Genomic DNA, 26,326 nt, shown 5'->3' with positions numbered 1-26,326 from the left:
TTTGGTTTGATGTAGTCCCATTTATTTTTGCTTTTGTTGCCTGTGCTTTTGGTATCATATCCGAAAAATTATCACCATAATCAACATTCAGCAGGCCTTCTCTTATGTTTTCTTCTTGGAGTTTTACAGTTATAGGCCTTAATAATTCTATACAAGTATTAGAGCAATTTCTGTAATTTTTCTTCAAGATTATCTTGACTCTATGTGGCTTTGAATTTTAATATAGAAAAGAATCAACTAATTAGTTTCCAAAAACAAATTCCCTATAATTTATGCAATTGCCTTCAATCTATAAATTACTTTGGAGAGAACAACATCTTTATAATATTGAGTTTTCCTGTTCATTTGTATTTTATCCCTCCATTTATTTTGCATAGTTCCTGCAGAGATGCTTTGAACATCTGTATTTATTACTATTTACTTGGTTACATTGCTGTTTCTATAAATTATATCATTAAAAATTCTAGTTGTTTGCTGCATATATATATATATAAATACAATTTAGTTTTGTATATTGACCTTGTAGATAGAAAATGGCTACAGTTAATTTTATTTTTATTTTTAAAATTTATTTACTTTTAATAGACAAAATTGTTTATGTTTATCATGTACAACATGTTTTGAAATTTATACTGGGGGATTGCTAAATCAAGTTAATTAGCATATGCATTACCTCACATACTTATCTTTTTTTGTAATGAGAACCCTTAAAATATACTCTCAGCAATTTTCAAGGATAATACTTGTCTTTCTGTGCCTGGTTTATTTCACTAAGCATAATGTCCTCCAGGTTCATCCATGTTGCCATAAATACACAAATACGTACATTGTTATAGTCACCATTTTGTACAGTAGATCCTTGTACTTATTCTTCCTGTCTAACTGAAACTTTATATCTTTTGACCAACATCTTATAGTTGATTTTAAATTCTCATTGTTTTTCTGTAGATTGTTTTAGACGTTCTATGAATACAATTGCTTCATCTATAAGTAATTATCTCTTCGTAATTTCTTTCTATTCATCTTTTCTTTTTTTCTACTTCCTGCCTGATTGCCCTGTTTGAATCTCTAGCACATTATCAATATGTCATGCACCATGTAACAGTGCTTTTGTCAGCAACAGATTACATACAGGATGGTGGCCCCATAAGATTATAATACCACGTTTTTACTGTATCTTTTCTATGTTTAGATACGTTTAGACACATAAATATTCCCGCTGTGTTACAATAACTTACAGTATTCAGTGTAGAAACATGCTGTACAGGTTTGCAGCCTAGGAGCAATAGGCTATACTATATAGCTTAGGTATGTACTAGGTTATAACATCTACGTTTGTGTAAGTACACCCTGGGATGTTTGTGCAATGATGAAATCACCTAATCACCTAATGACGTATTTCTCAGGATGTATTCCCATCATTAAATGATGCAGGACTGTAAATGGTATCTATTGTTGTCCCAGGAGAATGCTTTTGATGCTTCAGTCTTTAGTACGATGTTTGCTGTTAATTAAGACAATACTTTTCTATTTATATTTTTGTAAGAGCTTTAAAATAATGAATGGGTATTGAATTTTATCAAATGTTTTTCTGCATCAGTTAAGATAATCCTATGATTTTTAAAAATTCTGTTAATTAGATGACTAACTTTGAAAGACAGAATATTGGGGCCCCAAAGATGGTCCACATTTTAATGCCCGAAACCTGCATTTATGTTAGATGGTATGGAAAGGTGTGATTAAGGTCGTAGATGAAGTTAAAGTTGTTAATTAGCTGAACATATAATGAGCAAGTTATCCTGGATTATTCAGGTAGGCACAGTGTAATTGCAAGGGTCTTTTAAATGTGGAAGAGGGAGACAGGAAAGTCAGGGTCAGGGTCATACAGAATGAGACAAACTCAAATAATCATTGCTGCCTCTGAGCTTAGAAAGGGCCCACAAGGCAAGTAATGTGAGCAGCCTCCAGAAACTGTAGAAGGAAAGAAAATGGATTCTTCTATAGAGACTTCAGAAAGAATGCAACCCTTGATTTTGGCCTAGTGAGACCCATTTCAGACTTCTGGACTCCAGAACTGTAAGATAATACATTTATGTTTTTTGAAGGCACTAAGTTGGTGGTAATTTGTTATGCAGAAATACGAAAGTAATACACTGACATTCATTGATTTTCAAATATTGATCCTATCTTGCATTCTTGAAATAAATTGAATTAGGTAATGTCTTAACCTTTTTATTTATCACTGAATTTGGTAATTTATTGTTTATAAATTTTGCTTTTATGGTCATGGTAATGAATGTTTTGTAAATTTTCTTTCTTATATTTTTGAGGCTTTGGCATCAAGGATATACTGGTGTCATCAAATTATATTAGAAGTCTTCCATCATTTTTTCAACATTTGGGAAGCATTTTGATAAGATGAATGTTTTTTCCTTTTCAAATTTTAGGTAGAAAGTCTTGATGAAGCTACCTGGGGCCCCAGATTTTTTTTATTGGGGGATAATGTATTATGAATTTAATTTATTTAATAGATCTATGGTAATGCAAATTAAGGTTTCTGTTAGATAGATTTTTTTTGATGCCCTAAGAGGTTGCTGAGGAACAATGCCCTTATGACTCCTAGGAGCTTCATGCTTAACAGGGATGAACCATGACACACATTTATAAAATCCTAAGACAGCCTAAGGATCTGGCTGAAAGGTGACACTGAATTTCTGAGACCTTAGCACAACATCTTTATAAGTCTCATCTCTCTCTACTTGTGATGTGCACCTAAAAGAGAAACTGATGACACTTTTGACATTTTATCAGGAAATCTCCTTAACTAGATCTAGCAGTTCATTAGGTATATTTTTATGTCTTACCTTTCTTTAGGCAAGAGTTTTGCCAATTTCTCCCAGCCCTTAATAACATCTTACTCAATTTCCTTTAAGCCCTCAACAACAAGCTTTAGTCTTGTCAGGTGTTGGACTATTTTCTCCACATATCTTTTACATCTTCTTTCTTGCAATTTGTCCAAAGCCAAAGCTACATGTTTTATGTTTTTGTTATTACAGCATCCCAATTTTGGTGCCAAATTTTATTTTGATCACTTATTTCTGCAGAAAAAAACCACTGCAAAATATCATGACACTATACAAAAACTATTTTAATAGACTCACAGACACTGTGGGTGAAGAAGCTGGGTAAGGCACTGAAGGAATGTCTTATCTCTTCTTGACTATGTATGGGGCATACTTGGGACTAATTAAATGGCTGGAGGTAGAAATCATTTGGAGGATCCTTCAGACATATTTCTTGCACTTGGTCTCAGATGACATTAAGGTTGAGCTCAGCTGGGATTGTCGGCCAGAATGCCCACACATGGCCTTTCCTTGCAGCTTGAACTGCCTCAGTATGATGGCCTCAAGGTAGTTAACACAATGGAGATGGTTCATCTTCTTAGTTAGATACTTTCATTGGGTATACTTTGTTACTGAGCAAGGAGCTCTCTGCCCAATGCCTATAGCAGTCAATGCTATAGCACCAGCTTTTGAGAAAAGGAGGGCCTTTATAGTGAGTTGACTGGCAAGGAGACAGGAGGTAACACTCAAATTTGTCTCCCCGAGCTGTGGTCTTGGGGCAGGTTTTACAGGCAGAGAATAACAATGAGAGAGATAGGAAAATGCAACAAGATGTGATCTGATTGGTTAATGCAAAGAGGTGACGACGGTTTCCTGTCTCTTAAGTCTGTTCTGCAACAAAACAAGGCACCCTTCACTTCATAATTTGGTCCCCATTCTCAAACCAAGTACTTAGATTCTGCTTGTGGTTGACTTTTTTGTTCCAGCTGACTCTGGGGTTACCAGTAGGGTACACTTGGTTTATCTGGGCATGCTCAGGTTATGTGACCTGCAACTTGAGGGCCATTGCACCCAAAAACAACTCATCATTTGGTTACATTTTGTTACTGACAAAGTGAACTGGACTGGACTGGTTCTGCTGTTATAATTTCTGTACTGCTAAATATTTAGTGTATGTTTTAGCCAAAATTTTCTTACATACCTACAGTACAGTTTTCAATTTTAGTAAATTTAACATGGGTGCAATGTGTTCTTTCTCCTCTAAAAGTGTTTCTGATGTTATTTTTGATCCAGTGAGTTTCCTTATAAAACTGTTTTTCTCCAGTACACAATCAGGTTCAAGATCATGTACTGCATTTAATTGCCTCATCTCTTTTGTTTCCTTTATTCTGCAAAAAAAAAAAAAACCTTGTAGCTTTTTTTATGTTTTAAGGCATTGACAAATTCAGGAATACTTTTTTTTAAATAAACAAAATATTCCTCATTAGGGGTTTGTTGGATGATTTCTCACAATTTGATTTAGGTTTTGCTTTCCCGCCCAGGCAAAAACTACCAGAATGATCAAGAAACTTGACTAAGTTTCTGAATAAATATTTCACAGTGTACAAAGTAAACATCCAGCAAGTGTGATGGTCAAAGACTGACAATGCAAATGTTAGGGTAGACGGTGGTTAGCTAGAGGAAGAGTCTCCCTTAAGTGTATCAAGGTCAGTCTGGCACTCTATTTGAATGATAGTGCTCCAAAGTGTCAGGAAGGAGGCTTGCAAGTGTTGTCAATGCCCAGAAGGGTCAAGTGATGATCAAAGACTGATAGGGTGAGTGCAATGGTAGAGAGAGGTAAGGGGAGAAAGAAGGAGGCTCTCTTAAGTATTCTAGGGTGAGGCTGATACTGTATTTGAAATGGTATTTCCTCAAGGTGTTAGGGAGAAGATTCACAGACTGTAATTATTTCAGATTTTCATATAGGGAATTGTGGAAGCCTGCAAATATTGCACAGTCTACAACATTTATTTAAATAAAATAAAGGCAATGTGTTAGCAAAGCTTAAGATGGGGTAAAAGATGATCTGACTGATAGGTAAACTGAGTATGAGAAAGACATTCAGAGAGACAGACATTTAGAGAGAAAGAGTAAGAGCTGCGAATTCATAAAAAGGAAAAGAATGCAACAAATAATATAGGAGGAAGAAAGAGTGCGATAGTTCTCAGAAAGACAGAAGAAGAGTAAAGTGATGATGATACAGGAGTGGGGCAGGGAAATGCTGGGTAGAGAACAGCAGTGTCCCTGGTGAGGGCTCCACCCTTGGGCCTGTGCCCACAGATCTAAATGAGAACAGGCACTCCTGTTTTCACACCCAAAGTTTGCATTTTCCAAGACTGCTCTGGCCCACCACACCCCACATCTTGTGTCCATGTGAACACCAGACCTTAGAGGGCACAGACAAATCAACTGAATGTTGAGAGGAGCAGAGGAACAGACCAACACACACCAGCAGAGACCAGTAGACCGGCAGACCAGTGATGGTGGAACTGCGGCAGAGAAAGAGGGAAGGGATATCTGGAATTCGAGGGGAATTAGGCGGGGGTGGGGCGAGGCAGTCAGAGAAGAGTCTGGCCGCTGGGCGGCCCGACTCCAGGGGAAGACCACCTTCCCACTCCACCCTCCCCTTCGGCTCACCATCCATCTCACTGGGAGCCACCTTCACCACTCAATAAAACCTTACACCTGTCGTTCGAGCCCATATGTGATCCAGTTTTTCCGGTACACTGGGCGAGAGCTTGGGATACAGAAAATGGTCACACTGGCCCTCTACGCTTGCCATAGGCGGAGGGTCCATTGAGCTGGTTAACACAAGCCGTCTGCAGATGGCAAAACTGAAAAAGCACACTGTAACACACACCCTCTTGGGCTTCAGGAGTCACAGACACCCATCCCTAGATGCTGCCATGGGGCTAGATCCCAAAAGTGCTCCCCATGGCCTCTGCACCTGCCCGTCTGCATGTTCCTCCTAGGGGTTTGACTACTGGGGCAACTGAAGGAGCGAGCCACATCCCTGTGGCATGACCTGCGAAGGGGATCAGGGAACTCTCCCATTTCAATAATAGTTGAAAATATCATTCTTCTGATTGTTTCACTTCATGGGAGAGTATTTTGTGGTTTGTTCCCGGGTTTCCAGCTTGGGGCAGCCCTTCAACATTAGTGGGAGAAAGATAGGGCAATGATAGGAAATGAGTATATAGCAGTGAGTGGGATGAGCCAAGACTGGGGAAACAATGAGAAGTAGGAGAAAGACTGGAAGTTCTTTTACTTAACTACAAAGAGCCAGTGGTAGAGAGAATTTGTGTTTAGGAAAGATCTTTCCTGGTGGTAAAATAATGAATCAGGACACACAGAGCTCTGGAAAGAACTTCCCTTGCTTTTCATCATAGGAAGTGCCTGTGAGGTTTATTAGGGTAACTGAATAATGACTATGCTCACTTGTGTGGGTAACTTGTACTTTCAGCTTTAGGTGTATGCTGTTTTTCCTGTGTAACTGTTTATTTCCAGATTTCTGGGACTATAGGATCTTCCAGGCAATAAAACATTCCTGTACCTAAACACGATTTGAGTTTTATTTAGTTAATTCTGTTTATGGTTTTCCTGCCTGCCTACCCTTTCACAGCCTGAGGTTCTGCCTTCCAAGACGTCATCCACATCCTGCTTAGTCATTTTCATAGACCTACGTTCCCTCCTCAATACTTTATGAAAAGCCATCCATTTTCGTCTCATGCTTATCATATGAATTTGTCTTGCTTCTTTCAGCCTGTCTGCCTGCCTTCCTTCCTTCTTTCTTTTCCTCTAGTTAACTCTCATGTATCAAGAAGTAACCAAGTGCTGGGCACTCTTCTAAGTATTGTGAAATAGTGTTGAGCAATGAACCTATTTTTCTCTCTGTCTCTTAGAGTTCATTTACTGAGAGGGAGGCAGAAAACTGACAAGCAAAGAGCAAAGAAAGGCCGGGCACAGTGGCTCACGCCTGTAATCCCTGCACTTTGGGAGGATGAGGCAGGTGGATCGTCTGAGGTCAGGAGTTCAAGACCAGCCTGACCAACATGGTGAAACTCCGTCTCTACTAAAGATAAAAATTAGCCGGTCATGGTGGTGCATGCCTGTAATCCCAGCTACTTGGGAGGCTAAGGCAGGAGAATTGCTTGAACCCAGGAGGCAGAGGTTGCAGTGAGCCAAGATCACGCCATTGCACTCCAGCATGGGCATCAAGAGTGAAAATCCATCTCAACAAAACAACAAAACAAAACACAAAAAGCAAAGAAAGAAAGAGACAAGCAAATATCAGGCAAAAATGGGTATTATGATAAGAATAGAATCAAATTATGTAGTGATAATTTTGGGGATTACTTTAGTTTGGAAGCCATCGAAGGTTGCCTGAAGATGTATTTAATTTGAGATTGAATGGCAATAAAGTACGATAGAAGTTACGGGTCATGCATTGAAGAAACATGCTGTGTCTATAGATCATGCTTGGGGCACACATTCAGATTTCTAATGCTAGACAGTCACTGCACAGCCCTGTGTATGCCCCAGCTCCCTTGGCATGATCACAGGATGAGATCTTACCTTTGGTACTAACAGCAAATCCTATTTCATCTCCCATCATCCTAGGACTTCCCTTCATCTCAATTCTTTTTTTTTTTTTTTAATAAATGCAGTATCTGAACCCATTGTTAGTCTGTGTCTAGTTAATTCTTGTTTTGTTGAAACTCAGCTGTGTGCCCTTGATGATCCCAGGCCACGGCTGCTGCAGGTTCTTCCAATTTCTCTGTGGTATATGGTGAGCAGTGAGGAGTCTGGTTTTGGACCAAGTTCCTGATGCTCCCTGAAGACCTCTCTTCAGGTTGGGGCTTCTGTGCTGCTTTCTCTAAAAGCCTGTCTCCCTTTGTGATATGCTCTACATTGGAGTGTGCAGTAATGATTAGGGCAGGTTTGTGATCCTTGAGTAAATCTGGGGATTAATAATAGATATGATTTTTGTGTGGAGGAATATTAAGTTATCACAGTTATAAGATGAACCAGCTGTGTGTTTTTCAAATTGTTTAATGTAGAAATTATAATGAAAACGGCAGTTCCACTTAATTTAAAAGCTCTAATCGTATATTGTGAATAAAATTAAAATGTATTAGATTGGAAAACTTTTTTATTTTTATAAAAGATAATAAGTTAATATTTTGTATATACTCAGAATCCTTAAAGGGATAAACACAGGAAAAGCAATAGATAAAAAGATTAGAATATGTAAATCATGGAAGAGGAAATTCAAGTTGTCAGTAAGCCCAAACTTACTGCATTCAGGGAAATGCAAGTTAACATAACAAATATTTCTTCTGGCACAACAGTCCAGCAAAATTCAACTGAGATAACCTTCACTACTTGCAGAAATGGTCATAAAAATATGCTCTGATATTTGTTCTTGTTATTTTAATTTTTAGAACTCTTTGAGAAAGCTGTTGGTAATACATATTAAATTAAGTGTATACATATATTGTGAGTCAAAAACCTCTGAACATTTATCAAATAGAGACTTTGTACATAAGGGTACATTAAAAAGTATATCAGTGGCTTCATGATTTGATAATAGCAAAAGAATACAAATGACCTGAATTCCTGTAAGCAGATAATGCTAGAGTAAATTGTGATATAATCAAGCTACTGAAAGGAAAGATACAGATATATCGGGACTGAGTTAGAGTTCTAAGAAGTAGTGTTGAGTGCAAAAAGAAGAAAGAATGGTTTATAATTTAAGGCCATTTTGTACAGCATTTTAAAAGAATTTGTGTACAAACACAAATATATGGTCACTTGCATCTACATATATTTGCCTATTATAATAGGAATATGGGGAAATTTATTTAACATTTGCTTTTTGGTATTGATGATAGCAGTGTATGAAATGTTAGCCATAAAGGAGTAGGAATAAATAACTACATATAAGTTCATATATGCATAAAATTTTCACAAATATATAATTACCAAGTAAAAATGGCAGTTATCTCATTGTTTTGGCCCATCTAGAGACTTTTACTTTCTTATATATACTTCTATTTTAATTTTTATAAAAAATGCAAAAATAATCTTGTAATGGGAAAGAGCAGTAGTAAAAAGTTTTGGAGCTATGTCATCCATTGAATTTCACTCTTAAAATTACATATCAACTAGTATATAGTGTATACATATATAGAGAGATAAAGTTTGGTTATACATACAATATATGATTTTATATAGAATATATTGCATAATATTTGACAGATGTTACAAAATGTAGATATTAGAAAGATCTGTTTAATTTTAATATAACATGCCCTATATATAATGCTGTTCATTTTAATGAACAAATTTGGTGTTAGATCTGAGTATATTTTATATACTCACATATGATACTTTATGCTTGAATTTTAGATCCCTCTTAAAATGATAATATTAAAAACCTACAATTTGAAGCATTATAATATTATCAAAATCCAATAACTTCAGAAAAATAAAGCCTCAAAACTGTTGTAGGCCCCACGGGGCTCCCCTACACCCTGAGCCTTCATGTCCTCTGCACACTCAGGCCACTGGTTGCAGATTGTCTGCTTCCCCAGCAACTGCAGACCAGCTTCAGCTTGGGCAAACCAGCACTGTTCTCTGCCACCCAGAGGGCTGCTTCTCCAATGAGTTCTGAATATCAGCTTCAGGGAGGAGGGCTCTTTATTGTTGTCCTTCCTTGGATATTCTCCCTCAATCCTAGGGTTTCATAGAACTTCCTTATAAATACTCATTTTTTTTTATTATTATACTTTAAGTTTTGGGTACATGTGCACAACATGCAGGTTTGTTACATATGTATACATGTGCCATGTTGGTGTGCTGCACCCAGTAACTCGTCATTTAACATTAGGTATATCTCCTAATGCTATCCCTCCCCCCACCCCACCACAGGCCCCAGTGTGTGATGTTTCCCTTCCTGTGTCCATGTGTTCTCATTGTTCAGTTGCCACCTATGAGTGAGAACACGCGGTGTTTGGTTTTTCGTCCTTGCGATGGTTTGCTGAGAATGATGGTTTCCAGCTTCATCCATGTCCCTACAAAGGACATGAACTCATCCTTTTCTATGGCTGCATAGTATTCCATGGTGTATATGTGCCACATTTTCTTAATCCAGTCTATCATTGTTGGACATTTGGGTTGGTTCCAAGTCTTTGCTATTGTGAATAGTGCCACAATAAACATACGTATGCATGTGTCTTTTTAGCAGCATGATTTATAATCCTTTGGGTATATGCCCAGTAATGGGATGGCTGGGTCAAATGGTATTTCTAGTTCTAGACCCTTGAGGAATCGCCACACTGACTTCCACAAGGGTTGAACTAGTTTACAGTCCCACCAACAGTGTAAACGTGTTCCTATTTCTCCACATTCTCTCCAGTGCTTGTTGTTTCCTGACTTTTTAATGATTGCCATTCTAACTGGTGTGAGATGGTATCTCACTGTGGTTTTGATTTGCATTTCTCTGATGGCCAGTGATGATGAGCATTTTTTTCATGTGTCTGTTGGCTGCATAAATGTCTTCTTTTGAGAAGTGTCTGTTCATATCCTTCACCCACTTGTTGATGGGGTTGTTTGTTTTTTTCTTGTAAATTTGTTTGAGTTCATTGTAGATTCTGGATATTAGCCCTTTGTCAGATGGATAGATTGCAAAAATTTTCTCCCATTCTGTAGGTTGCCTGTTCACTCTGATGGTAGTTTCTTTTGCTGTGCAGAAGCTCTTTAGTTTAATTACATCCCATTTGTCAATTTTGGTTTTGTTGCCATTGCTTTTGGTGTTTTAGACATGAAGTCCTTGCCCATGCCTATGTCCTGAATTTTTATGGTTTTAGGTCTAACATGTAAGTCTTTAAATCATCTTGAATTAATCTCTGGGATGCAAGGCTGGTTAACATATGCAAATCAATACATGTAATCCAGCATATAAACAGAACCAAAGACAAAAACCACATGATTATCTCAATAGGTGCAGAAAAGACCTTTGACAAAATTCAACAACGCTTCATGCTAAAAACTCTCAATAAATTAGGTATTGATGGGACATATCTCAAAATAATTAGAGCTATCTATGACAAACCCACAGCCAATATCATACTGAATGGGCAAAAACTGGAAGCATTCCCTTTGAAAACTGGCACAAGACAGGGATGCCCTCTCTCATCACTCCTATTCAACATAGTGTTGGAAGTTCTGGCCAGGGCAATTAGGCAGGAGAAGGAAATAAAGGGTATTCAATTAGGAAAAGAGGAAGTTAAATTGTCCTTTTTGCAGATGACATGATTGTATATCTAGAAAACCCCATCGTCTCAGCCCCAAATCTCCTTAAGCTGATAAGCAACTTCAGCAAAGTCTCAGGATACAAAAATCAATGTGCAAAAATCACAACCATTCTTATACACCAATAACAGACAGAGAGCCAAATCATGAGTGAACTCCCATTCACAATTGCTTCAAAGAGAATAAAATATCTAGGAATCCAACTTACAAGGGATGTGAAGGACCTCTCCAAAGAGAACTACAAACCACTGCTCAATGAAATAAAAGAGGATACAAGCAAATGGAAGAACATTCCATCCTCATGGGTAGGAAGAATCAATATCGTGAAAATGGCCATACTGCCCAAGGTAATTTAGAGATTCAATGCCATCCCCATCAAGCTACCAATGACTTTCTTCACAGAATTGGAAAAAACTACTTTAAACTTCATATGGAAGCAAAAAAGAGCCCACATTGCCAAGTCAATCCTAAGCCAAAAGAACAAAGCTGGAGGCATCACGCTACCTGACTTCAAACTATACTACAAGGCTACAATAACCAAAACAGCATGGTACTGGTACCAAAACAGAGTTATAGACCAATGGAACAGAACAGAGCCCTCAGAAATAATGCCACACATCTACAACCATCTGATCTTTGAGAAACCTGACAAAAGCAAGCAATGGGGAAAGGATTCCCTATTTAATAAATGGTGCTGGGAAATCTGGCTAGCCATATGTAGAAAGCTGAAACTGGATTCCTTCCTTACACCTTATACAAAAATTCATTCAAGATGAAAAACTACTCATTTATCAAACTTTAGAAATTCTTCGTATCACACTTTTCCTGTTTAATCCACTGTGCGGTTTTGATCTCTTAAGGGGACCCTAACTGATACATATGTTTAATATTTTTTTCTTAGCAAGCCAGTCATTGTCTTAAGTCTGTGTGGTGGGTCTCTGCCTCTGTGGAGGGACACAGTGGGCTCTCAATAAGTAACCATCTCCTAGAAGACCCTTCAATTTGTGTCAGTGTTGTTGGGAGGCCTTACAAGGGTGACTGTAGGGCTTATTCCCTGCGGGGTATAATCAGATAGTATCTGTCTTTTAAGTCTTCCTTCCTTCTTTGTCTCTTTTAAATATTTCTCTCTTTCACTTTTCCTTCAGAATATGTGTTTTTTTCTTAGCGTTATTTATGCTAATCTCTCACCATATTATGACAACTCTGTGCCTCATGGAAGATATGAGTTTACCCAGGACAAGGACACTGACTTGTCTTTCCGAGGTTGAAGACCACTCCCTCAGGAATTTCCTCTGCCTTTCTTCATTCACCTGATGGGGACCCCTTAGCATGTTTTGGGGAGTAGACTGGTTGCTGTTATCAGACAGACTCTCCAGTAAAAGGAGAAATAGATGTTCAGTGCTGTTCCAGATTACAGAGATCCTTCCAATGAGGGTATGACCCAAAAAGGCATACTTTGTATGAACAAGAAGAACTTTAAAGCAAGGGAAATCTTTAAAATGTAGAGAATTCCCTATGATTCTGGGTATTCCAAATGTTCATCACCCCTCTTTGAGGCCTCAGTTGGGTCCAGCACTTGATTGTGCTGTAAATGTGGATTGTTTTCCTCCCTTGCTGTCTTTACTTAGCAGCTTGGCTCCATTATGACAAAGGGCAAGTAGATTGATGGAACTTGGGGCAGTGCTGGGCCCTACTCAACAACTGCAGAGAAGTCTGGATGACCATATTCTACATGCACTCACCATTGCTTTCCTTCAGACTGACCATTTCCTTTCCGTTGCATTATCCAAATATACCACGTTGCTGATTCCTCAGCTCCTTAAGATTCTGTTCAAATATCACCTATTCAGTAATGCCTTTTTTGGTCACCTTATATAAAATTGCTCCCCATTTTCCATCTCTAAACTCTCCTTTCTTCTTTCCTGCCTTCTTTCTTTATTAGGCCTTTTCACCTCACACATAATACATTGTGTTTTCTCTTTCTTTACTTTTTTAGTGTATGAATTCCTGCAAAACCATGTATTAAATAAAATTTTTGTGTACTTTGTTCGCTGTTATTTTTCTAACATCTAGCATTGTGTCTGGCACACAATAATCCTGAATGAATGTTTTTTGAATGAAAAAATTGATTACATGGATGCATGAATTAACAAATGTTAGTTTATTCTGTATACTTACTCCTTGATTTAGAATTTTTACACAATGGTTGCTAAATCCAGTAAGGTCATAGTTCGTTCTTTAGATCATTCAGTGTTGGACTCACTCTGCACCAGTGTCAGATGACCTAATTACATGTTCAGGAGGGAGACCACGACTCGAAGAATGCACAGCCTGAGTTACACAGGATGGTCTTTGGATCAGGCTGCTCTACCCTGATTATTCCCCTAGGGGGAGACAGAGGTCTAAGCACTCTGTAAGTGTATGACTCCTAGAATCTATGAAAAGAGCACTGCAGATTTCAGGAAGGCTGGTTATGGGGCATCTCCAATCTGTCAGAGGAGCTGGTAATTATGGAGACACTATACCTACATGTAAGAGGATGCCTGGAAGAGAAGTTGCCTGGAGCATATTTAATATGAGAGACTCGAATTGAAACCTGTTTAGCCAGAACCAATGATTTGAATTCACAACCTTTCCAAAGGGCCCCTGGCTGTGTTGTTGATTCTCCAGTGGTTTGTGTCCCAACGTTTCCTGGCATTACCTAACCTGGATTCTGGTTGACAGCTCCTGATTGGTGCCCTCTGCATATATATTGTCAGGATGTGGAATCCTGAAGTCAGCGCCTTGCCTTCTCTTGGGCTTTGAAGCATTTTTGTCTGTGCTCCCTGATCTTCAGGTCACCACCATGAAGTTCTTAGCAGTCCTGGTACTCTTGGGAGTTTCCATCTTTCTGGTCTCTGCCCGTAAGTAAAGATTCTTACCTGAACATAAGTTTTGTGGGAATATATATAAAATATCTCCTCTAAAGATGCGGGCTTATGGTTGCTTAGAATGTGCTTTTTTACCTCTCCTAACTTGTTCTATCACCATTTTGACTGACCGTTCAAGATGGAGATGGTTATCCTTAGGCTCTTCTTAGTTCAGTCAGATCTTACTTCAATAATACCTTGGAACCCAAGTTTATTGTTACTGTTAGTAAAATATGTTCAAGAAGGTAATCAGAGGTTTATTTCAGGAAAGGAAAAATGACCACATATTAGGTTTTTATTGGTTTTCATGGGTTTTATCTTATCTGTGCACTTGTTCTTCCTCAACTGGTACACCAAGGACTGAGGGTCTTCCACTGTAAAGTCTGGAATATTGTCCATATTCTCTCTTACCTCCATCCTCCAAACTGGTATTCAGCTAACATCTTAATTTTTCCTTCTTCTCTTTCAGAGAATCCAACAACAGCTGCTCCAGCTGACACGTATCCAGCTAGTGAGTCTGCACTTGAATGTCATCTCTTTCCTGCAATAACCATTTTCCACTTCCAGCCTCATGTCAAACAGCCAGTTTCCATGTGGATAGTCTTTGTTATAAGGAATCCTAAGCAAAAGTCTGTGAAAGCTATATTCCTGATTTTCAAATTCACCACAAACATAGTGAATCTGTGTATTTCTTATACATTCTTAGAATATATGAAATATAGGCCATAGACTTATACAAATGTGGGCTTATTATTCATTGTTTTCCAGCATAAGGCACAAGAGCATGAGGTCTGATGTTGTAGCCTGAGAATTTTTGAGAGATGCCTCTAATAAATGGAAGGACTGAATATATAGCCAGTGTCAAAAAGAGACCAGTGGGTCTCAGAATTTGAAGTGATATGAAAATAAGTCCATTTGGATCACAAGTGAGGGTGGTGTGTGGGATGTGGAGTGCAGGGGTCAGGTCTAAGCTTTACTCTTTGTAATGGTCTATATTCCTTATTCCCAGGCTGATGTTTGTTTCCCTTCTCTAACCTGAAAACGAAGGTGGTAGACCAAAGCCTTTAGTCATTCTTGGGCTTCTCCCAAAGTGTTCTTCACATTCTGTACTGTGTGTGTGTTGTGCCCATGCACAAGTTAAGGGGGTCTGTCTTTATCCTTCACATCTTGGGAATTTGCATCCTTTGGTCACAAGGGCATTAGCTTTAGTCAGACCTCACATATATTTTTCCTGCCATGTGAGGCCCCATTTAAAAAATATTTTCTCTCTTAAATAAAGCCTGAGACAGCATGGATAGAGTGTGGGTTTGGAGGTGGAGCTACTTATTTGCTGAGGTGAGTCTAACTCACAAATGTGGGGCCTGACTCTTGATCCTTATCAATAGCTCTGGTGTAAGGTCTAGAGAGAGAGAGATAATTTTCAAAACTCTTACCCAGTCCCCTTTGTACATATAGTAATTAATGGGGAATTTTTTACTATTAGAAGTGTACTAATTTCTCCTGTTATATCTAATGTGGCTCTCACAATTACCTCTCTAATAAACAGAGTCCAAGCTGCCACAGAGGGTGAGACAAATATGGCTCTTTTCATTCTAGAACCTGATAGAAGATATCTTACTGCACTCTAAGACAGGAAATATGACTCTAAGATGAGATACATCTTCTTAGTCTGCCTCCTCCTTCCCTCTAGAGTTCATCCCTTTACTCATCCTCATTCATGCTACATTGGAATGTATGCTGTCTTAGGTTATTCTGTGGGACGGCATCAGAATGTCAGGCTACTAGAGATTTCCTTATTGCTTCTGAGCAGTAGTCCCTGTGAATAGGAACACTCGTGGCCTTGGTCTTTTGTGCTCATACCTGGGACAAAGTACTTGCTTGTCTCTTTAATCAGTGTCATTGCCCTTGGAGGGAAACCCCAAATTCTTTCTGTCCCAGCAAAGACAAGACAGGGAAGGATGAAGCACAAGGAAAGTAGGCAGGTAGGCTAAAGGTAAGACAGAACTGATGACAGATTTGCAGAGATGAATTCAGGATGAGGAATGTATGTCTACCCCTGGGTGGGATAAATTTTGTTCCAGAAGGAGTCAGTCTCACCTAGAGCTTTTCCTTCTAATTTCAGCTGGTCCTGCTGATGATGAAGCCCCTGATGCTGAAACCACTGTTGCTGCAACCACTGCGACCACCACTGCTGCAACCACTGCGACCACTGCTGCTCCTACCACTGCAACCACCGCTGCTTCTACCACTGCTCGTAAAGACATTCCAGGTAGCAAGACTCCTCCATCTGTGTGCTTCCTTTATGTGGCTCCTTGATTCCTTGGGTTCTCTATTCTCACAGAGACTCTATTTTTGAGGTCAGGGAGACCTCTTCTTTACATTGTTCTCTAAATCCTTGTAGTTTCTAAGTCAAGTCAACAGATAAATATCAGAGGAGTCAGGAGGTTACCTGACTCCTAGGTTACCAATATTACCTGAATGGATCTTGAAATATTGACATTTATTAAGGAAAACTCTTCCTTAGTAGAAACATCATTGGAAAGACCAAAATAAGTGTCTCCATGAAGCTAGGTAACTGCTTATTATTATTATTTTTTTAAATCAGGTAGTGTGTGTGTGTGTGTGTGTGTGTGTGTGTGTGTGTTTAAATCAGGCAATTTAAAAATCAGGTAATCAAGTAAAATCTTTGTTTCCTTTAGAGAATTTTCCCAAAGTAGAAAATAGCTTAACAATGAATGATTTTATAATCTTTCTTGAGGCAGATTATTTTGAGTGCCATTCAGGGTATTTCTGGGGTTTTGGACATTCACTGAGGATCAATGTACATTCCTCCTATTCTGGGTTCACTTTTTCTTGACCTTTAACTTTCACATAGTATTGATTACAACATTTATTCAATCGGAACATATGCCAGGAACTGTGTCATAAAATTTACATATGTATTATAATTTAAATATCACAGTCATTCTATGAAGTAAACATTTTAAAGATGAGGAAATGGAAGAGTTGCAATGAGAAACTTTCCTTTGAGCACACAGGCAGAAAGAAAAAGGAAATTGCACTCAAACAAATGGAGAGTTACAATGAGAAACTTTTCTTTGAGCACACAGGCAGAAAGAAAAAGGATTCAAATTACACCCATGCAATCAAAGTCCCTAAGAAATTTTCTTCAGATATTGCTTTATACTTTTTCATGTCTGAATCAGTGCTTGGAACTCTGTCAATAATCTGTAAAGTAGACTGTGAGTGAGAAAATGGCTTTTCTCTCTTACCAGAAGAAGGCTGGATCTCTGTGCCATATTATAGGAAAACTCATACGTATTGACTTTCTTCTAGTTCTCTCTAAAGTTCCAACCTACCTGGGCTTCCGTCTAGGGCTATATTTCCAAAATCTTTAAGGACAGAAATTGGTTGTTTATCTTCCCGTAATTACAATCCCATGTTCCTTTCGAATCCCCTGAGTTTAGTTGACATTTGACACTTGTTAGTTCCCTCAGATTCTGAAGAATAAAGCCACATCCTTCATCCTTTGTCGAAGCCCCTTGACAATATTTTTTTCTCTTGCAGTTTTACCCAAATAGGTTGGGGATCTCCTGAATGGTAGAGTGTGTCCCTGAGATGGAATCAGCTTGAGTCTTCTGCAATTGGTCACAACTATTCATGCTTCCTGTGATTTCATCCAACTACTTACCTTGCCTACGATATCCCCTTTATCTCTAATCAGTTTATTTTCTTTCAAATAAAAAATAACTATGAGCAACATAAAAATGGTATTTCTTAGGGGCTATGGGATGGTTGTCCAGTGTTTAGACAATCCAAGTGACAGACACTTCAGATTTTACCTAATACTTCCTTGTGCTCCTACTAATAACTAGACTTCCTATTTATTTCAGTTTCTTTTTTAAATAAGACACTAGTTTTGGGCATAATACTAAAGACTAGAGATTTCTCTAATATGGATAGACTAATCAATACTTACTAGGTACAAATGTTCAGTTTGATTCTGCCAAACTCTCCTATCAACTGACAGAATTTTTTTCTTACCTGTAATGACTTAGCATGTGTGGTAAGAAAGAAGAAAGGAACTCCTGGCATCTGGGTACTGGTTTGACACAGCCAAGTTTCAGAGTTGTTAGAAGGTGACTGGATGCTCACAGTTAGGCAATGGTGTTTTCCTGTTGGACACAATCTCACAAAATACCAGCATCAGACAAGGCCATTCAGTGACTGATGAATTGAGAGTAAAAAGAAAAACCAATGCATATTTTTTTAAGCACAGACAAAACCGGAGTTAGTGTGCAAACCATAGAATACTAAACATTCCTCTCTCTCATTCAGTGGTTCCTGCTTCATTATGAATTATAGGTTAAGCTTCACTGTAGTCTGCCCTCCTTTTAGATACTGTTTATCAACACACCTAATCTTAGCATTATTTGTGTTTGCTGACAGCATCCAATCCAGAGGTTAGCCTCACTTCCCTGATCACTCCCTCAAATCTCCTGACTCAAGCCCAAATCCTAAAATACTCTTTTCTAACACCCTGACAATAAGACACCTCTCTCAGTTCCCCATGGTGTGTGCTGTCTCCCATTGAAACAAGTAAGAAATCCAACTTTTTCAATCCAGATGTGCTCCTGGTTGTCACTGGCTAGAGGACTTTGACACCTGAATGCATAATTGGGATGACTATTGTATATGAATAAGACATGGTATATTGGTTTTTTTCACTGACTTGGTTATGATCAGATTCATCACTGGAACCTTGGACATCTCACTTAGGACTCTAATTGTGTACCTTTGAAGGCTTCGTCTTCAATCCTGACTGATTGATCATGGATCCATTGGTGGGTCAGACTCTTGAAGCATTACTCTGGATGATGTTGATAATCAGTAAGGACAGATTGTTATTAAGATTCTGTGTGTATTCTAGAAGCTGGGTTAGAGTCGCAGATGGAGGCAGCGTTAGGATTCTGTGCTTTCTGTTTGTAAGAAGCTAGGTTAGAGTCCCAGGAAAGCAGAAGTTATGTCAGAGGATCAGGTTTCATTGTTTCAAATACCTGTGGGGCTGGAGGTCTTTCTTACTGCTTCTTTGTTTGGAGTAAGGATGATTCTTTTCCTGACTCCTGGCTCTGACCCTGGCCATGGGCTGGAAAATTCTTCTTAGCTCATTTGTTTCAAGGGAGGATGCACTCCGTGACTCCTGGGCTGAACATTTTTTTTCCCCGGTTCTTTGTGAGGTCTCTTTGTTTTCTCTATTTGATCCTGTCTCTCTCATGGGAACTTTTTAGTTGACTAAAATCCCCTCCTTGAACTCCTGCAGACTTCATGCTTCTCTGAATCTGTCTACCTCCTTTCAGTTGGCATGATTTTGCTGAGGTTAATTTAGAACTTCATTGACCTCTTTGGGAAACTTATGATCTCCCCAAACTGGCTTCTCTAAGACTTCTCCTTTTCCATCAGTTCCTCTCTTCCTTCTTCTTACCACCTTGAATCTTCCCTTCAGCACCTTTGAATCCTTTGATATGTCTCCCTTTAAACCCTACCGTTTCTACTCCTCTGTTCTCTTCTGCTGGACTTTTTGCTTCATACTTCAATCCCTCAGCTTCTTATAATCACTTGAACTCTAAACCTTCTGCTACCATTGGGGGCTTTTAAGGGACTCAGCTTCCCCCAGTAGCAACTACCTGAGGCTTAAGACGTAAAAGGCTAATTGGAAACGCACTGGATATTTTATTATCCATTTAGACGGGTATTGAAGCTCTCCAAACAGATGCTTGATGTCTCCTTAGTCCCTGGACTAGAATCTAGTCCCAGCCTCCATTAAATTGTCCATCAGAGCAATGAAAATCTTAAAGATGTTTCAACAAATAATACTTATTTCAACAAATAATGGTAAGAACTTTAGCCTTATGTTGAACAGGCAAATTTACCATGTTCCATTTTTGCTAGAAAAGCAATTAGGATAAACATTTAAAATGGTAAAAAGATGAGATTCAACTGTTTTATACAAAGCAGTGTTTTATACTACTGACTCATAACTAATCTTTAAAATGAAAGCTATAGAATATCTGTTTTCATCAGTAAGCATGCATGTTTATGCATATTTATGTATGTTTATGTATGTATGTTATGTATATGTGACATTTTTCTATTGCTGGATTACCAAATTAATGTAGAAACTCTCTTAAAGAACTTGTATTCAATTGGCTTAGAGATTGGTCAGTGCTTATATATATTAAATATTCCCCAAACTCCCAGATATATAAGGACTAACTCAAATATCTTTCAAGTTCAGGTGACTTAGGTGCATTTTTGGTAAATAAGATTATTTTAATATTGTTGGTTCAATAAAAACAGCTACATTTTCTGACTGATTAGCATTAAGTATATGAACATACATTTTTATTCTTCTTGAGCTTACTAGTCAAACTAATATTATATATACTCGATGTTTAAGATTATAACATTTACAAATTCAATCTAAGGACAAATGTACAAGCAAAGATGCAGTAAAAATGAAATACGATTATCTCATGGTGTGTGCAAGGGATTGGCTCCAAGACACTTCCCATCCACTCGCCACCTGCGAATACTGTATTTTCAATCCGACTTTGGTTGAAAAACATCTGTGTGTAAGTGGACCTTCACAGTTCAAACCTGTGTTGTTCCAGGGCCAACTGTTCTTGATATCTATCACTTAATATATCAAGGACAGTAGTAAAGAGAAAACAAATCCCATGTACTTAGCTTTTTAGGTTTTTGCTTTTGTAATGCATGCTTAACATGTATGTGTTGTAAAAATAATTTAACAGATACTAATTTGTGAATGATGACTAGTTTTATTTGGTGTTACAGTATGTCTGCCTAAAAAGAGTTTCAAAACTTAAGTGACTAGCAACCTAAGAGCTATGCTAAGTTAGGTAATACACATTCATTAATAATTTCTTTTTTAGACTAGAAATGTATTGCAATTTATTTAAACTTTTTGTGTGTATAGATGTAAATAGTTGCCAATATTTCCCATTATAAACAGTGATATGATGAATATTCTTGTACAAGAGTGATTTTACACATGAACAAATAAAGCTGTAGGATAAAATCCTAGGAATAGAATTGCTAAAGTATAGATAGATTTTAAATAATCATATGTGTTGTCAAATTACTTACCACAAAGATTGTATTAGGATGAACCTGAAGAAATTGCTGTTTTATTTCTTAATGCATTATAATAGTATATCTTTATGGGGCACAATTTGATGTTTTGATACATATATACATGTTGTCTAATGATCAAATCAGGACAATTTGTGCATTCGTCACCTCATGCCTTTATTTTTTCTCCCAGGTGATAACATTGAAAAGCCTCTCTTCCTGCTATTTTGCAATATACAATATCTAACTGTTAACCATAGTTACTCTTCTGAGCAATAGAACACCAGAACTTATTCTTATCTAATTGCAACTTTGTAGTCATTTACCAACCCCTTCCCTCATTGTACTTCCCCCTCCTCTCCTCAGTCTAGTAACCACTGTTCTAGTAACTTCTAGGATATCAACTTAAGAAAATTGGATTCCACAGATGACTGAGCTCATGTGGTATTTGTCTTCCTGTGACTGGCTTATTTCACTTAACATAATGTCATCCATGTTCATCCATGTTTTGCAGATGACAGGATTTCATTCTTTTTTATGGATAAATACTATTCCATTGTGTATATATACCACAAATTTTGAAATCCATTCATCCATTGTTGGACACTTAGGTTGATTCCATATCTTGGCTACTGTGAATACTACTACAATAAACATGGGAGTTCACGTATTTCTTTGACATACTGACTTCATTTCCTTTGGCTACATACTCAGTAGTGAGATTGCTAGATTACATGGTAGTTCTATTTTTAACTTTTTGAGGAAACACCACACTGTTTTTACACAATGGTTGTGCTAATTTGCAATCTCACCAACAGTGTGCAAGAGTTCCCTTTTCTTCACATCCTTGCGAACACTTGTTTTCTTTTGTCTTTTTGATACTAGCCATTGTAGTTGGTGTGAGATAATATCTTGTGATTTTGATTTGCATTTCCCTGATGATTAGTGATGTTGAACATTTAAAAAACATATTTGTTGGCCATTTTTGAGGTGTAGGCAACAGTGGATGTAGTATGTGGGAACACTGAGCTCATTGTGCTAGTGTTTCTCAGAGCTAAAGGAATCCAGAGAATTCTGTATGCTGTATCCAAGTTGGTGGATGAAGCTCAGGCCATGGAATACCTTTTCATAGGCTGTAGAAAGATTCAGTTAGACATTTCTCAGTTCAAAGAAATTCCACTGAGGTATTGTATGGTGGAGAAAAGTAGAAAGAAGAAGAAAAAAAGCTTACTAGGCTCTTTAGTTCTGTCTCCGTTTGATCTAGGCATAATACTCCTATCAAGGTTTATGTGATCATACAAGAAGTCAAGGAGACCCTCCTAAAAAGTAAGGGATTGACCATTGCCTGAGTTCCCATTTCAAGCTGTCTATAATTTCAGTGGTAAGTTAAGAAAATCGTAGGAAATCAGACCATGGCAGGACAAAGTTTGGACATTCACCAGAAAACATGGTAGTATCTGGTATGACATGAGAATAGGAGTGGTCTTTAGGGAGAATATTTTAAGGTATGTGCACCATGAATTTCCAGAGAGTGTCCTCTGTAGAATTAGATACAAGTTATTCTCACACCTACAGCCAACTGATTTTCAACAAAGGTGCCAAGAACAGCACCTTGGGGAAAAGACAGTCTCTTCAATAAGTGATACTGAGAAAATTGTATGGCCACATGTAGATGAATGAGACTAGACCCCTACTTCTCACCATATACAGAAGTAAGCTAAAAATGGCTTAAAGACTGAAATATAAAACCTGAAACTATAAAAATACTAAATGAAAACAGAAGAGAAGTCCCTCAAAACTGAGCTGGGCAAGTATGTTTTAAACAAGAACTCAAAAACACAGGCAACAAAGCAGGAATAAATAAATGGGATTACATTAAAAAATATTTGCAAAGCAGAAGAAAAAATTAACAGAGACAACTCATAGAATGAGAAAAAATATTTGCAAACTATGCATCTGACAAGGGGTTAAGATCCAGAACATATAAGGAACTTAACAGCAAAGAAAACCAAGTAACCCAATTTTAAAATGAGAAAAAGACCTCAATAGACATTTCTCAAAAGCAGTTGATATTGGATCTGTCCTTTTCTCCTATCTTAGAATTCTACCTTAGGATTTCAAAGTTCAAGGTCTGAGAGATGCCTTATAGCGATCTTCTCTTCCCCTCTCAACTCCAATGCCCCTGTCTTTCAAGCACTAACAGTTCCTAGTACCTTTCAGAATCACACTTACTCCTTAGCAATTTTTTTTTCCCAGTGAGAAAAACCACATACATTTAAATTCAGGTACAAAAACATTGTCAACAGCTGAGAAGCTGCATCTCCAGCTAACTTTCTTACATATTTTAAAAATCAAACTCTTTATATGAGTCATTTTCAAATAAACTCAGTGGAAATACAGAGACTACAGTAATATGGTTTTCCTCATTTGCATACATAATTCATTACTAGGAAAATAAAATATTTAAAAGCATTAGCAGTAATTAAGAAAGTCCAAAATAAACGTACAGTTACAATTACTGGTTGTGGTTGAACGATCTTCCTTGGAGACCTATGCTGTTTATGAGTGGGAGAGACAGAGTCTGTTTAAATTAACTTTTGAGTTTCTCCAGAAAATTAACATATGGGGATTTTCTTAATGAAACCACATTCTTCATAAAACCACTCATTTTAATGCACTTATTTATTGATGAGCTGCTAGGATTGTACACACATCTTGCCTTTACTCTCCAAAACCTGGGTTGCAGTGACTTTGTCTTGTCTTTTTCCATATGCTAATTGAATTGCTAACTCAGCCATTTACATTGCTAATGTGCAAAGACATTAAGACAATAATAATAATTCTGCTACAGGTAGGAAATTCTTACTTTACATTCAGTGCTCCCTGATGTCTTGTCACACCACATTCTTATTTCCCATTTTCTACTGGAAATAAAATATAGATATTTGCAAATTTTGTAAGATCTAGTTTTCAGAGACTTCATGGTTAAACAGCATTTATTAAGAAGCTGCTTTCTCCACAGCCCTGAATTTAATGAATAGAAGAAAAGTCCCCTTAAACTTCTGGGAAGTAATTTTCTTCAAGTCTCATAAAGGAGTAAGAATTATTGTTTGTTCCAATAAGCAGGTGAAGGAATGAAATAAATTCGAGTGTAATCTTCTTGTATCAAATTGCTATGTTCAGATTGTTTCTTAGAAATGCTAGAAAGACTCAGATTGTCAAAGGCTAGGGATAAGAAAATATTGACTTGTGAGAATAAAAACCTTCTTTTTTTTCTTCTGACTTTTATTTTAGCTTTGAGGATACATGTGCAGGTTTGTTACATGGGTAAATTGTGTGTTGCAGATGTTTGGTGTACAGATCATTTTGTCACCCAGGTAATGAGCCTAGTATCCAATAGGTAGTTTTTCTTTCTTTTTGTTTCAAACAATTATTTGCATGCTTTATTACTTGGTTCAATTATATACATTATTATACCAGTAATAGGGGTTTTCTGGGAATTTACCAAATATAAAACAAGCAGAGAAACAAACAAAAACAATCTTTAAATAAAAGTATTTCCTCCGTGGAAAAAAAAAAACAAGTATTCAAATTAATTTTGTCTCTAACTAATGAAAACCTTTCTGGAAGAGTCCTATCATTTTCTTTGTGGCACCAAATTTATTCATAATTAAAAGTTCTGACTTGTTGCTAATAAAAGATGTCAAAAATGATCTGAAGCACTGCTAAAATTAACCTTGAATTTTGACTGAAAGAAGAAAACCCAATAAATTGCAATTATGTCATTCCATTTAAGCCTTGACATGATGCTTTTAGACGCTTTAATTTAGACTTTTAGATGCTTTAATTTGAAGATGTATTTGAAGGATTTTCCACTTAGTTCTTGATATTTTAGGGGGAAGACTTACATGATAATTAGGATAAAGCTTCTTGTTTTATTCTTTGAATGGATCTCCAGCAATCAGGAAGGCAGCTAGAGTGGTGTATTAGTCTGTTCTCACACTGCTAATAAAGACATACCCAAGGCTGGGTAGTTTATAAAAGAAAGAGGTTTAACTGACTCACAGTTCCACATGGCTGGGGAAACCTCATAAATAGTGTTCATCCCCTGAAATGATCTCAGGTTGCAAAACACAGTAGTTTATACCCAACCCAATGTTTGTAGGTTGGAATGTGGTGATTGTGATGGAAAAAAACAGTGGGTTTAGGGATGCAGAGAGGGGAGCATTGGGCCCTAAACTCAAGATGTCCCTCCTCATTTGATATGGTTTGGCTGTGTTCCCACCCAAATCCCACACTGAATTGTAATAATTCCCATGTGTCAAGGGCAGGGCCAGGTGAAGATAATTGAATCACAGGAGCAGTTTCACCCACACTGTTCTCATGGTAGTGAATAAGTCGCATGAGATCCGATGGTTATAAAAATGGGAGTTCCCCTGCACAAGCTCTCTCGCCTGCCACCATGTAAGATGTGACTTTGCTCCTCCTTTGCCTTCTTTTTTATTTTATTTTATTTTTGAGAAGAAGTCTTGCTCTGTCACCCAGGCTGGAGTGCAGTGGCACAATCTCAGCTCACTGCAACCTCCGCCCTTGGGGTTCAAGCGATTCTCGTGCCTTAGCTTCCTGAATAGCTGGGATTACAGGCATGCAGCACCACGCCTGGCTAATTTTTGTATTTTTAGTAGAGACAGGGTTTTGCCATGTTGGACAGGCTGGTTTTGAACTCCTGACCTCAAGTGATCCACTCTCCTCAGCCTCCCAAAGGGCTGAGATTACAGGTGTGAGCCACCATGCCTGGACTCCTTTGCCTTCTGATAGGTAGTTTTTTGATTCTCATCCTCACCCTCAACCCTCGAGTAGGTCCCAGTGTCCATTGTTCCATTCTTTGTGTCCATGTGTACTAAATGTTTAGCTTCCATTTATAAGTGAAAACATGTGGTATTTGGTTTTCTGTTCTTGTATTAATCCATTTAGGATAATGGCCGCCAGCTCCATCCATGTTGCGGCAAACGACATGATTTTATTTTATTTTTTTAGGGCTGCATGGTATTCCATGGTGTATATATA

The 26,326-nt window shown here is 37.8% G+C and overlaps 1 protein-coding gene across 2 annotated transcripts in view; it reads left to right on the top strand.

The window, feature by feature from the left end:
• The window catches only part of MUCL1 (mucin like 1), a 33,274-nt gene extending 11,381 nt beyond the window's left edge, over positions 1 to 21,893 (top strand). Inside the window, exons 2-5 of one of the 2 annotated variants that reach the window (XM_055095570.2) lie at positions 13,923 to 14,101; positions 14,577 to 14,618; positions 16,230 to 16,376; positions 17,675 to 21,893. In XM_055095570.2, coding sequence (XP_054951545.1) covers positions 14,044 to 14,101; positions 14,577 to 14,618; positions 16,230 to 16,376; positions 17,675 to 17,688 — 261 coding nt within the window. In that variant the 5' untranslated portion in view covers positions 13,923 to 14,043 and the 3' untranslated portion in view covers positions 17,689 to 21,893. Of the gene's footprint in view, positions 1 to 13,671; positions 14,102 to 14,576; positions 14,619 to 16,229; positions 16,377 to 17,674 lie in introns of those variants that run through there. The other variant, XM_034935705.2, reaches the window with a different exon arrangement.
• Positions 21,894 to 26,326: the final 4,433 nt, after the last annotated feature.

The sequence above is a fragment of the Pan paniscus genome, chromosome 10 (genome assembly GCF_029289425.2).
Source record: "Pan paniscus chromosome 10, NHGRI_mPanPan1-v2.0_pri, whole genome shotgun sequence".
Classification (NCBI taxonomy): Eukaryota; Metazoa; Chordata; class Mammalia; order Primates; family Hominidae; genus Pan; species Pan paniscus.
Note: the sequence above shows the minus strand (reverse complement) of the source record. Positions and strands in the feature narration are given on the sequence as shown.